This window comes from Coregonus clupeaformis, chromosome 7 (genome assembly GCF_020615455.1).
Source record: "Coregonus clupeaformis isolate EN_2021a chromosome 7, ASM2061545v1, whole genome shotgun sequence".
Classification (NCBI taxonomy): domain Eukaryota; kingdom Metazoa; phylum Chordata; class Actinopteri; order Salmoniformes; family Salmonidae; genus Coregonus; species Coregonus clupeaformis.
The window spans coordinates 23,521,139-23,532,595 of NC_059198.1; the positions used below are offsets into that span (position 1 = coordinate 23,521,139).

Below are 11,457 nucleotides of genomic sequence, written 5' to 3' on the forward strand. Positions count from 1 at the left end.
ATACACACGGGAAACTGTTGAGCGTGAAAAACTCAGCAGCGTTGCAGTTCTTGACACACGCAAACCGGTACGCCTGGTACCTACTACCATACCCCGTTCAAAAGGCGCTTAATTTTTGTCTTGCCCATTCACCCTCTGAATGGCACACATACACAATCCATGTCTCAATTGTCTCAAGGCTTAAAAATCCTTCTTTAAACCTGTCTCCTCCCCTTCATCTACACTGATTGAAGTGGATTTAACAGGTGACATCAATAAGGGATCATACACTACATGGCCATCAATTTGGTGGATTCAGCTATTTCAGCCACACCCGTTGCTGACAGGTGTATAAAATCGAGCATACAGCCATGCAATCTCCATAGACAAACATTGGCAGTAGAATGGACCGTACTGAAGAGCGCATTGACTTTCAACATGGCACCGTCATAGGATGCCAGCTTTCCAACAAGTCAGTTCATAAAATTGTCCCGGTCAACTGTAAATGCTGTTATTGTGAAGTGGAAACGTCTAGGAGCAACAACGGCTCAGCCGCGAAGTGGTTGGCCACATAAGCTCACAGAACGAGTGCTGAAGCGCGTGTCGTGTAAAAATGAGTTTCCATGGCCGAGCAGCCGCACACAAGCTTAAAATCACCATGCGCAATGCCAAGCGTCAGCTGGAGTGGTGTAAAGCTTGCCACCATTGGACTCTGGAGCAGTGGAAACGCATTCTCTGGAGTGATGAATCACGCATTACCATCTGGCAGTCCGACAGACGAATCTGGGTTTGGCGGATGCCAGGAGAACACTACCTGCCCCAATGCAGGGTGCCAACTGTAATGTTTGGTGGAGGAGGAATAATGGTCTGGGGCTGTTTTTTATGGTTCGGGTTAGGCCCCTTAGTTCCAGTGAAGGGAAATCTTAACGCTACAGCATACAATGACATTCTAGACGATTCTGTGCTTCCAACTTTGTGGCAGCAGTTTGGGGAAGACTCTTTCCTGTTTCAGCATGACAATGCCCCCTTGTACAAAGCGAGGTCCATAAAGAAATGGTTTGTCGAGATCGGTGTGGAAAAACATGACTGGCCTGCACAGAGCCCTGACCTCAACCCCATCGAACACCTTTGGGATGAATTGGACTGCAGACTGCAAGCCAGGCCTAATCGCCCAACATCAGTGCCCAACCTCACTAATGCTCTTGTGAATGGAAGCAAGTCCCTGCAGCAATGTTCCAACATCTAGTGGAAGTATCCCCAGAAGAGTGAAGGCTGTTATAGCATCAAAGAGGGGACCAACTCCATATTAATGCCCATGATTTTGGAATGAGATGTTCGACGAGCAGGTGTCCACTTTTGGCCATGTAGTGTAGCTTTCACATGGATTCACCTGGTCAGTCTGTCATGGAAAGAGCAGGTGTTTCTAATGTTTTGTACACTCAGGGTATGTTAACTAGGCACTACATCATTTTGGTGCAGTAGTTATCAGTTTTGAGCAGTTTGATTAAGTGATTGTTCATTGTATTGTTAACAAATGAAAAGAAAATCATATCAAAAGTAAGTGAATATTGCATTTTAAAAAGCAGATACTTAGATTGAATATGTATCCAAATTGAAAGAGTGGTTTGCTGCAGTGAACAAGTGACTGTGAATGTGTTTGTTGTTCTCAGTCAATTGAAAATGTGCTTAGAGTTTTGAAAAATGAGCCATTTTGATGGTCCGTTTAGATTTTTGTGCTTGGAGTTGTGAAAATATACCACATGCTTATGAAAATGGGACCAAAGTTATTGAAAAAAACTGGATCCACAAAATGTCTGAATAAATTTGCCAGTCACAATTTGCTTTAATTATATACTGTATGTGTGCGTGTTTGCTTCTGCTTAACTTTGTTTGTGTTTCTGGGTATATGCTCACGTGGGGTTGCTCGCGCATATGTTTCAGTGTGTGTGTGTGTGTGTGTGTGTGTGTGTGTGTGTATGTGTCTGTTCCAGTAAGTGCTGCAGTGGATTAGTCACCTGGTTTATTTAAGGCAGAGTGAGGGTGCAGATGCATCAGTGCATAACCGCTTATTTGTACATATAGTAGATAGTTAATGAGAGACTGGGTTGCTCAGTCAGTTAGTCAGTGTGTGTGACTTTGGTCCTCAGTCAGTCAGCCAGTCAGTCAGTGTGTGTAACTTAGGTCCTCAGTCAGTCAGGATGCAGAGCAACATCTACAGGCAGCAGAATGAGCACTTTGAAGTCTTTACCACCGTCCTCTCCCCACAAGGTGAGTAGCACTGCTTATATATATATATATATATGTGTATGTATCTGCAGTGGGCTAGACTGGAGAAGCTTGGCAAGGAATAATGGTAATGGCAAGAAAATACACCCTTACGAAAAAAGATTGCAGTTAGAATGCAGTATAAATGCAGTATGCTGCAATTACTGCATCCAAAGTACCACAGTTGACTGCAGTTACTGCACTTTTACTGCAGTTTCAAAACTGCCATCTTTTTTTGAAAGGGCAGTGCTTAACTTGTGTGTGTGTATAGCACATTATTAGCAAATTATTATTATTATTATTATTATTATTAGCACATTATTGTAATTCTAAAGATTCATGATAATGACTTTTCAATGATGATTAAAATTCCATTCCATGTGATTTGTAGTGTATACTGCAGTTGTTTATTCTGCATACTGTACGGTCCCGGGTAGTGATGGCAACCTGAAATGCATCTAGAATCATGTTGTTGTTTTTATGAAATACTTTTAAGTACAATACCAACTTTTCCTTCTCTGATGCTTTGGTATAGTTCTTTGTGATGGGAGCTATTTTTTGCTGATTCATCTCTCCTTGTTTACCAGTTCACCGGGGACGATGCCAATTCAGACAGGCAGAGGCTGACAAGGCAAGTTATTTTCCTGTTAATGCTCCCCCTCAGATCCTCAATATTTATTAACTATGCTGAATGAAAATATGCTTGGATGAATTCAACTTATTGATCAAATTGGTAGATTTGCTCACCAATTCACCCTCATATCCTCTGCATTCTGTTCATGCAAGGATGATACATCTAGATTGTTTTTGTGTCACCAGCTACACTTATCTGTAGAGACAATTGCATTAGTTAGTTACAAATTAGATGCTGTCTGTTATGTCATTCATTACCATGAGACTAAAGAGAACAGATCATGGAGAACAGCAGGTGATTGGGTTTCTTTTTAACTGCGAGCCAGGCGAAAGCCAGATAATCCATGGAGCTTTAGCCATCCAACTAATCCTCTACATTCATTCAGGTATAGACTCAATGTGAATGAACTGCGGTCAAGGAATGGAACAATGAAAGGACATGTCATGACACCTCTTTGATCATCACAAGGCACACTATATCATATAAACTTACTGCGGAGAAAAGCATATACTGTGACAGGCATATGGGACAACGCTGCATATGCTCACAAATACTGCATCTGTCTTGTTACATATTAATTTATTGAAGATGCATCTATCCACTAGATGGTGGTAAAGCGCAGCTACAAGCCCCACTGGCCAGATGAGCTGGCGCTGACCCGGGGCGAGTTCATCCTGGTTCTGTGTAAAGATGATGAGGCCCGGTGGTTTGGGCGGCTGCAAAACGGACAACAGGGATATTTCCCGGCCTCGCATGTCGTGGAGATGAGCCACCAGGTTAGTGGCTAGTGGGAATTGTATTATGCTTGCAACGTTCCATCTCTGAGTGTGCAACAAGGCTCTATTTCTAGTCTATTCTATGTATAGTCATCAATCAAGACTTCGATTAGTTAAATCAATTGTGTTGGTGCTTGTGTTGGAACAAAAGCCTGCATACACACCTCGCACACCCTCTACCTGCTCGCAGAGATAAGATTGCCCACCCCTGCTATTTATAAAGAATAACTCTGCTGACTTACAGAAAGGTATGGCAGGTTAGAATAGCCTAGCTGAGGTTCGTGACAGGACAGAGGGATAGCAATACAGAACAGTCCCAGCAGTAATCCAACCCTGTCACTGACACACCTCTGTTTATGTTCTCAGGACGATGAGCCAGCTAAAGATGTCCGCCGCTTAGCGAGACGGGGTTCAGCTCCGGCCACGTATGCAGGTGGTACTGGGTGAGAGCAGCGCGCCCAAAACACACACACAGATACACACTCAGAAAGACACAAACACACACTCTATCCTCAATCAAACTCCCCTCCACAAGTGCGTGTACACAACTCATACACACACACACACACCCCAGCAGCTGCTCCCCTCACCGCCTCCACCTCCTCTGATTCCACTCCGCCCAGTGCACCCTGAACAGGTGGCCTCTCTCATCCCTCATTAGTTGACAAAGCACACAGATTACATCCCCCCACCCCACCCCACCCTCCCTCCCTCCCTGATCAATTCCCTCTCACTGCACTGCTGCTCCCTCACACACAGGACCACAGTGGGGGCTCACAGTCACAGACCTGCGTTCAGGGGAGTAGATGAGGGCTCCCTCTTTCCCTCAAAAAATATTGTGTTTCATAATGTCAAACAGTGAAACAGAACTGTCTGTATAATCTGACTGAAGTGCCCTCAGTGAACGTGGAAATGTAAACAGTAGTTGGATGTTGTTTTAGAGATGATCCAAGATTATACATTTTAGTTGTCCCGTGTGACTTAGGCCCCTTCTTAATGTGTGTAAAGGTGAACCTAGCTCCTTGAGCTGTGACAGCCTGCACACACACACACACACACTCAGAGCAAGCCCCCTGAACAGCCCTGCGCTTGTCTTGTCTGCGCCGAGCGCTGGAATTTGGGTCAGCGGGAATAAACATGTCCTTTGTGTTTGTTGTGTTCTCTTTGTTCTCCAGCGCACTCAGGCTGCAGGCCCTCCGCAGAGCCAGCAGAGCCAGCAGAGCAGCGGCAGGAGGGGGGCCAGAGGGGGCCGAAGTGGAGAGAGAGGGCCCCATCCTGATACTGAAGTCCCAGATCTCTCTCCCTAACAGGCAGCCCCAGCCCGTGCCCCAGCCACAGCCACAGGCACACAGCTCCCCAAGCTTCCTCCACAGGATCCTGTCCAAGCACCGTCGGAGGAGTGAGTGTCATGGGTCCACCAACACGGGCTACATGGCCGACTAGGATGCTACGATGGATGGTGGTGTGTGTGGGGAGAGTAAGAGGGTAAAGGAGGGAGGAGAGAGGAGGAGATTGGGTATAGCGATGGGATATTTTTGAAAAGTGACTACATTTTGAGCCCACCCCAATTGGGCCAGGTAGGGTTGCCATAGTTACATCACTGTTGCTAGTCTATGGCTGGACTGCTGGCTGCATCATTGAAGAGCTGGAGTGAGGGTAACTACTTCCCTGGCTCCTCTGTAAAGTGTTGAAGAAATATGAATGGTGTACTGTATATAAAGTTTCCGGGATTAAGATGTGACATTAAGCAAACCGTAAATTGAGGGGTTGAATAGGGGGGGAAAGTATTTCATTAATAGTCAAAGAGGGATCAGATTTATGACTATATTTTATGAAGCTAACTGTGTTTTCTTCAGCCAAATGTTCCATGAGTCTGCCAGAGCTTTCTGTTCCATGTTGTCATCCATATTAGGCTGTATTCTCTGTTAAGCAACTACGACGTTCCAAAGCAACCTTCACTAAATCATTGATATATTTCCTTTTGACTATAAATTGTTCAACTTTCATTTGTGTAAATCCCAACATCAGCCAAGAATGTATTTTTCATAAAAATAATAAAACCTGTACTTGCGGCTGATGTCCCTTCATCCTAGTTAGTAACATATTCCACTACAGCATGTACCACGTCAAGAGTCTCCCATTCGACGGAGCTGAAAAAAGCCCTGTGAAGTGAGAGGATGTGTGATTGAGGCGTGTTGAAAGGCACTGCCAAAGGAAATGGCATCATTATTGTGAAGGTTGCCCGGGCAATGGTAAAACAGCTCTCTTTCTCTGGGCTCCACACGGTCTTCAGTGTTACCTCCCAGCATGGCCACAACTGTGTACGCTGTAGAATGTATCCTTTGGAAGGACTAAAGATCCAACTCTCTAATCCCAATCCTAACCTTGACCTCAGATTTAGACACCACATCCACCAGCCCAGTGATGTGTCCATTGATAAATTGGGATCAGATCTATTCTAACAGACCATATCCCTGCCTGATATGTGAGATTATCACTACCAAGCAGTAATGCTAGCTACGGGGAATGCTGGTTAAAAAGGTAAGCATTTAAAAAAAACACCAAAGCCAAAAGCCATCCTGTAATTTATTACCAGTTGTATGGTCAGTCTGAACCTCTGTGTTGTTGAGATGAAGGCAGAAATAGTGTCTGAACAGTTTTCCAACATCTTGATGTTCTTCACACTTGGTGTTCCCTCACAAGCCTTCCTGATTTCTTAGTACAGTTGAAGTCGGAAGTTTACATACACCTTAGCCAAATACATTTAAACAGTTTTTCACAACTCCTGACATTTAATCCTAGTAAAAATTCCTTGTCTTAGGTCAGTTAGGATCACCACATTATTTTAAGAATGTGAAATGTCAGAATAATAGTAGAGAGAATGATTTATTTCATATTTTATTTCTTTCATCACATTCCCAGTGGGTCAGAAGTTTACATACACTCAATTAGTATTTGGTAGCATTGCCTTTAAATTGTTAAACTTGGGTCAAATGTTTTCGGTAGCCTTCCACAAGCTTCCCAAAATAAGTTGGGTGAATTTTGGCCCATTCCTCCTGACAGAGCTGGTGTAACTGAGTCAGGTTTGTAGACCTCCTTGCTCGCACACGCTTTTTCAGTTCTGCCCACACATTTTCTATAGGATTGAGGTCAGGGCTTTGTGATGGCCACTGCAATACCTTGACTTTGTTGTCCTTAAGCCATTTTGCCACAACTCTGGAACTATGCTTGGGGTCATTGTCCATTTGGAAGACCCATTTGCGACCAAGCTTTAACTTCCTGACTGTCTTGAGATCTTGCTTCAATATATCCACATAATTTTCCTTCCTCATGATGCCATCTATTTTGTGAAGTGCACCAGTCCCTCCTGCAACAAGCACCCCCACAGCATGATCATGCCACCCCCATGCTTCACGGTTGGGATGGTGTTCTTCAGCTTGCAAGCCCCCCTTTTTTCCTCCAAACATAACAATGGTCATTATGGCCAAACAGTTCTATTTTTGCTTCATCAGACCAGAGGTCATTTCTCCAGAAAGTACAATCTTTGTCCCCATGTGCAGTTGCAAACCGTAGTCTGGCTTTTTTATGGCGGTTTTGGAGCAGTGGCTTCTTCCTTGCTGAGCAACCTTTCAGGTTATGTCAATATAGGACTCGTTTTACTGTGGATATAGATACTTTTGTACCTGTTTCCTCCAGCATCTTTACAAGGTCCTTTGCTGTTGTTCTGGGATTGATTTGCACTTTTCGCACCAAAGTACGTCCATCTCTAGGAGACAGAACGCGTCTCCTTCCTGAGCGGTATGAAGGCTGCGTGGTCCCATAGTGTTTATACTTGCGTACTATTGTTTGTACAGATGAACGTGGTACCTTCAGGCGTTTGGAAATTGCTCCCAAGGATGAACCAGACTTGTGGAGGTCTACAATTTTCTGAGGTCTTGGCTGATTTCGTTTGATTTTCCCATGATGTCAAGCAAAGAGGCACTGAGTTTGAAGGTAGGCCTTGAAATACATCCACAGGTACTCCTCAAATTGACTCAAATGATGTCAATTAGCCTATCAGAAGCTTCTAAAGCCATGACATCATTTGCTGGAATTTTCCAAGCTGTTTAAAGGCACCGTCAACTTAGTGTATGTAAACTTCTGACCCACTGGAATTGTGATACAGTGAATTATAAGTGAAATAATCTGTCTGTAAACAATTGTTGGAAAAAGGAGATGTCCTAACCGACTTGCCAAAACTATAGTTTGTTAACAAGAAATGTGTGGAGTGGTTGAAAAACAAGTTTTAATGACTCCAACCTAAGTGTATGTAAACTTCCGACTTCAACTGTATGTGATATAGGATGTTTGATGCTGGAGGCCTGGCCTCCACAGCCATCTGCTGAGAAAGGCTTAGCGCTTCTGAGAGAGGAGCAGCTTTCCCCTCTGACTGGCCTCTCTCTCTCCCCTCCTCTCCTTCATCCATTCATTCATTCATTCATTCAATCAGTGCTTTAATTAGCTTTAATCCAGGGTCAAACTCTGCCTCTCTCTCCGACTCCTGGAATAAGGCCTTGCTATGTGGATTATTGTGGTTGACATCCAGTGGGGGACAGTGACTTTGTGTGTCCCTCACTGGGCCTCCCTCAGCTACACACAGCGTGACAGAGGCCCCACTCTCATAGAGGCCCAGAGGGCTGGTGTGTGTGTGGAGGGGGGGTGTTCACCTGCCTGACACCTGTTCTCTCCTCTTGGAGCAGCAGATGCTATGCAGGAGAGTGCTGAGCCCTGCTGAGCACTGCCCCACCCCGGGTGACCACAGTCTGTACCCCTCATACACTCTGTCTTCCCTGCCCATTCAACCAGGACCCCTTGACACCACACACACGCACACACACAGAGGCTCCAGTTACACCGCAGATACACCCAGACAGAAACGCAAACCACAGAGACCAACCCAGTCCAATGTATTGTATCACCCCTCATTATGAATCTGTTGTTTGTTGCTAAAGGTGTACTCAGGCACAGGCTCCTCTGGTATAGTAGTTAGGCACTGCTGTTCATATGTGAGCCTGTTTAACCTCACATCACTAACACACACAGGGGACTGGAGACCAGGACCTATTTACAGCAGAAAGGGCAGGGTCCAAAACACACACGCAATTTGTTTTTCCCGCCTAAAGTGCCCCATCCCCTCGGTGGTGCACTGTGCTGTGTTCAGTGGGAGACCAACATGGTGCCTGCCAGATGACTGCCCTGTCAGTGCTATAATGGGCTGCCATCTGCTGTCTGGCATACACAAAGGCTGGCAGTGTCAGTGTGTGTGTGTGTGTGTGTGTGTGTGTGTGTGTGTGTGTGTGTGTGTGTGTGTGTGTGTGTGTGTGTGTGTGTGTGTGTAGGGGAAATATGGGAGGGGGAGGGACACTTGCCACATGCTGCTCCTCGAGCTCTCCGCATTGAACACAAATACACACACAGCAAAGTTTGAGCACTGTACAACATAATGAATTGAACAGTATATACATTTCATTGAAGTAAAACACATTTCTCTAAAATCACTAAATGTGTTACTCATTGATTGTGTACTACTACCACAATAAATGCCTGTGAATACACTGTATAGGACATGTCTGTACCGATATGCAACAGGTGCATGTGTGGCCACACTAAGTCAATAAGAGCTGCACTGTGCAGGACCAGCACAATACACTCAGTAAACACAAGGCTTTACAGGCTGCTGCCAACAACCGATTAAGAGGCAGTAAGCCTTTGACGTGTCTCAAGCCTGAGTCCAGACCATCTGAAAGCAACAATAGCTCAAGTCCTGCCCAGACAAGAGCCATAGGGAAGGGGAAACAGATTGATGTAGTGGATATTTGCGTGTACGTGTGTACTGCTGATGCTACCCCAGCAGAAGGCAAGTCGCCGGGCCTTGTGCCCCTCCTCTTGGGGGCAATTGAGTGAATGGGGCTGTAAAAGCAACAGGCCCTGGGGACAATAGCGCCCGGGGGCATTAAGTCACGGGTGACTGGGCGTCTTTATGGCCAGCAGCTGACCCTGTGGAGAGGCCTCTTGTCCTGCCGGAGGGGGACTCGTGTCCGCAGACCCCAGGCCAAGCTGACAGCACCCCGCCATACACACACACATTCACAAGCATGCATGCATGCATACACACACACACACACACACGGAAGGGGGATTGTGTCCATGGTGAACCCAGGCCAAGCTGACAGCACCTCGCCATACATACACCACAGGCAGGGGGAACATATACACAGGACAGGGAATGGGGTCGGGCCTGCGGTCAACCCCAGCTACTGTTAATTCACTGCCATCAGGACCTGACAGGACTGGACAGGGAACAGAAGAGTCCTTCCACTGGAGGGAAAAGGAGGGAAAAGGGATAGAGGAAGGTATTTGGATGACCACGAGGTTAGACATGAGATTAACACTGCAGTTTTATTGAAAGGTGCACCAAGATCATAACATCCTATTGCTGTTACATGACACAATGGCAAAGAACAAAGCACCACAAATGCAATGCAATAACATTTTATTATTATTCCATATTAAGTACATGGTTACAATGGCAGTTGACAGGAATTCTATGGTACCTGGTTATGATTTCAGCAGAAAATACTGTAAAATTACATATGTGATTGCTGTAGCTGTAGTAAAAACATGATAATTGAAAAGTCCAGCGTATAGCTTATTGTTTATGCATGATTATGACAACAACTGCTACTATAAATGTACTTAATTCCGTCATAACCTAGGGTTGGATGTCCAAATGTTAACATAAAAACATGTTGCAAACAAAACATAAAACATACATACAGAAAGTCAAACCAACCAACAGAACAGAGAACAAACATATATTCCTATTTACTGTAGCGGTTTGATGTCGGAAAATAAGAAAGTTAAGAAACTGTGGTTCTGTGGAGCTCAGAGAGGGTGAACATACATGATCTTTCACTTGATCTCTCCTGAGGAGATTCCCTTCTTATTCTCAAACACACTTAATGCTAGATAATCCCGATTATAAACAGTTGGAAGACTGTTGGAACGAATGACACCAACTATCACCACAGGGACCATAGATACTCTGCTGCTTCCCTATTATTACAGAGGCAACCAATCAGAGCCATAGAAGACTGCATTGTCACATAAAAGCTTCATCTTTCATTGTATGTTGAACATCTTATATTGTACTTGTGATTATTACTGATAAACAATTGATTTTAAACAGCTCTGTCTTTACATGCCATGTAAAAACATACATCAAACAGCTCCGTCGTTACATTTTCATGTCAGTGTTCAATAGTCACATGTAGTGAGACATTCATCCAATGGCACTGGGTTTAAGAAAAATATAATAAAATTTAAAAAATACACACACAAAAACAACAGCTACGTCATAAGCACAAACAAATGAACGAAACAACACTTAAACGATGAGAAAAGTGCAATTTGTCTATGATTAGAGGTTGGAGACTGAATCCTGCTACTACCTATGGAGAACACAAAGAAACTCTGATTCCAGGGGAAACTGTTCTACCAATATCAACAACTCAGTGATGTCACTTTACAATGGTTATTAACTAAATCTGATAGTTCAAAGAATGACTGAATGAAAGATATTAGTGGCAGTGCATGTTTGCTTGTTATGTCTAATTCTGAGAAATTAGTTGAAAGGTAGCCCAATCCTTTTTCTGATAGAAAGAAAATATAATTATTCGATCATTTCTTTTTCAATTTTTTGAAATAAATAAATGAGTAAACATTGAATAAATATAACCTACAGCATTCACACAAACAGGAGAT

General features: G+C 44.2%; 1 protein-coding gene across 1 annotated transcript; it reads left to right on the top strand.

The window, feature by feature from the left end:
• The first annotated feature begins 2,087 nt into the window (after positions 1 to 2,087).
• LOC121569238 lies at positions 2,088 to 5,712 on the top strand. The gene is made up of 5 exons (XM_041880036.2): positions 2,088 to 2,247; positions 2,832 to 2,875; positions 3,484 to 3,654; positions 4,021 to 4,097; positions 4,830 to 5,712. The coding sequence occupies exons 1-5, from the start codon at positions 2,178 to 2,180 to the stop codon at positions 5,095 to 5,097; spliced, it is 630 nt and encodes a 209-aa protein (XP_041735970.2). The 5' UTR covers positions 2,088 to 2,177; the 3' UTR covers positions 5,098 to 5,712.
• Positions 5,713 to 11,457: the final 5,745 nt, after the last annotated feature.

Excerpts from the sequence above, each read along its gene's own strand:
- LOC121569238 (XM_041880036.2), top strand. The coding sequence starts at position 2,178 with ATGCAGAGCAACATCTACAGGCAGCAGAATGAGCACTTTGAAGTCTTT. Across the intron at positions 2,248-2,831 it reads CACCGTCCTCTCCCCACAAG|TTCACCGGGGACGATGCCAA; the intron begins GTGAGTAGCACT and ends CTTGTTTACCAG. Across the intron at positions 2,876-3,483 it reads GACAGGCAGAGGCTGACAAG|ATGGTGGTAAAGCGCAGCTA; the intron begins GCAAGTTATTTT and ends TCTATCCACTAG.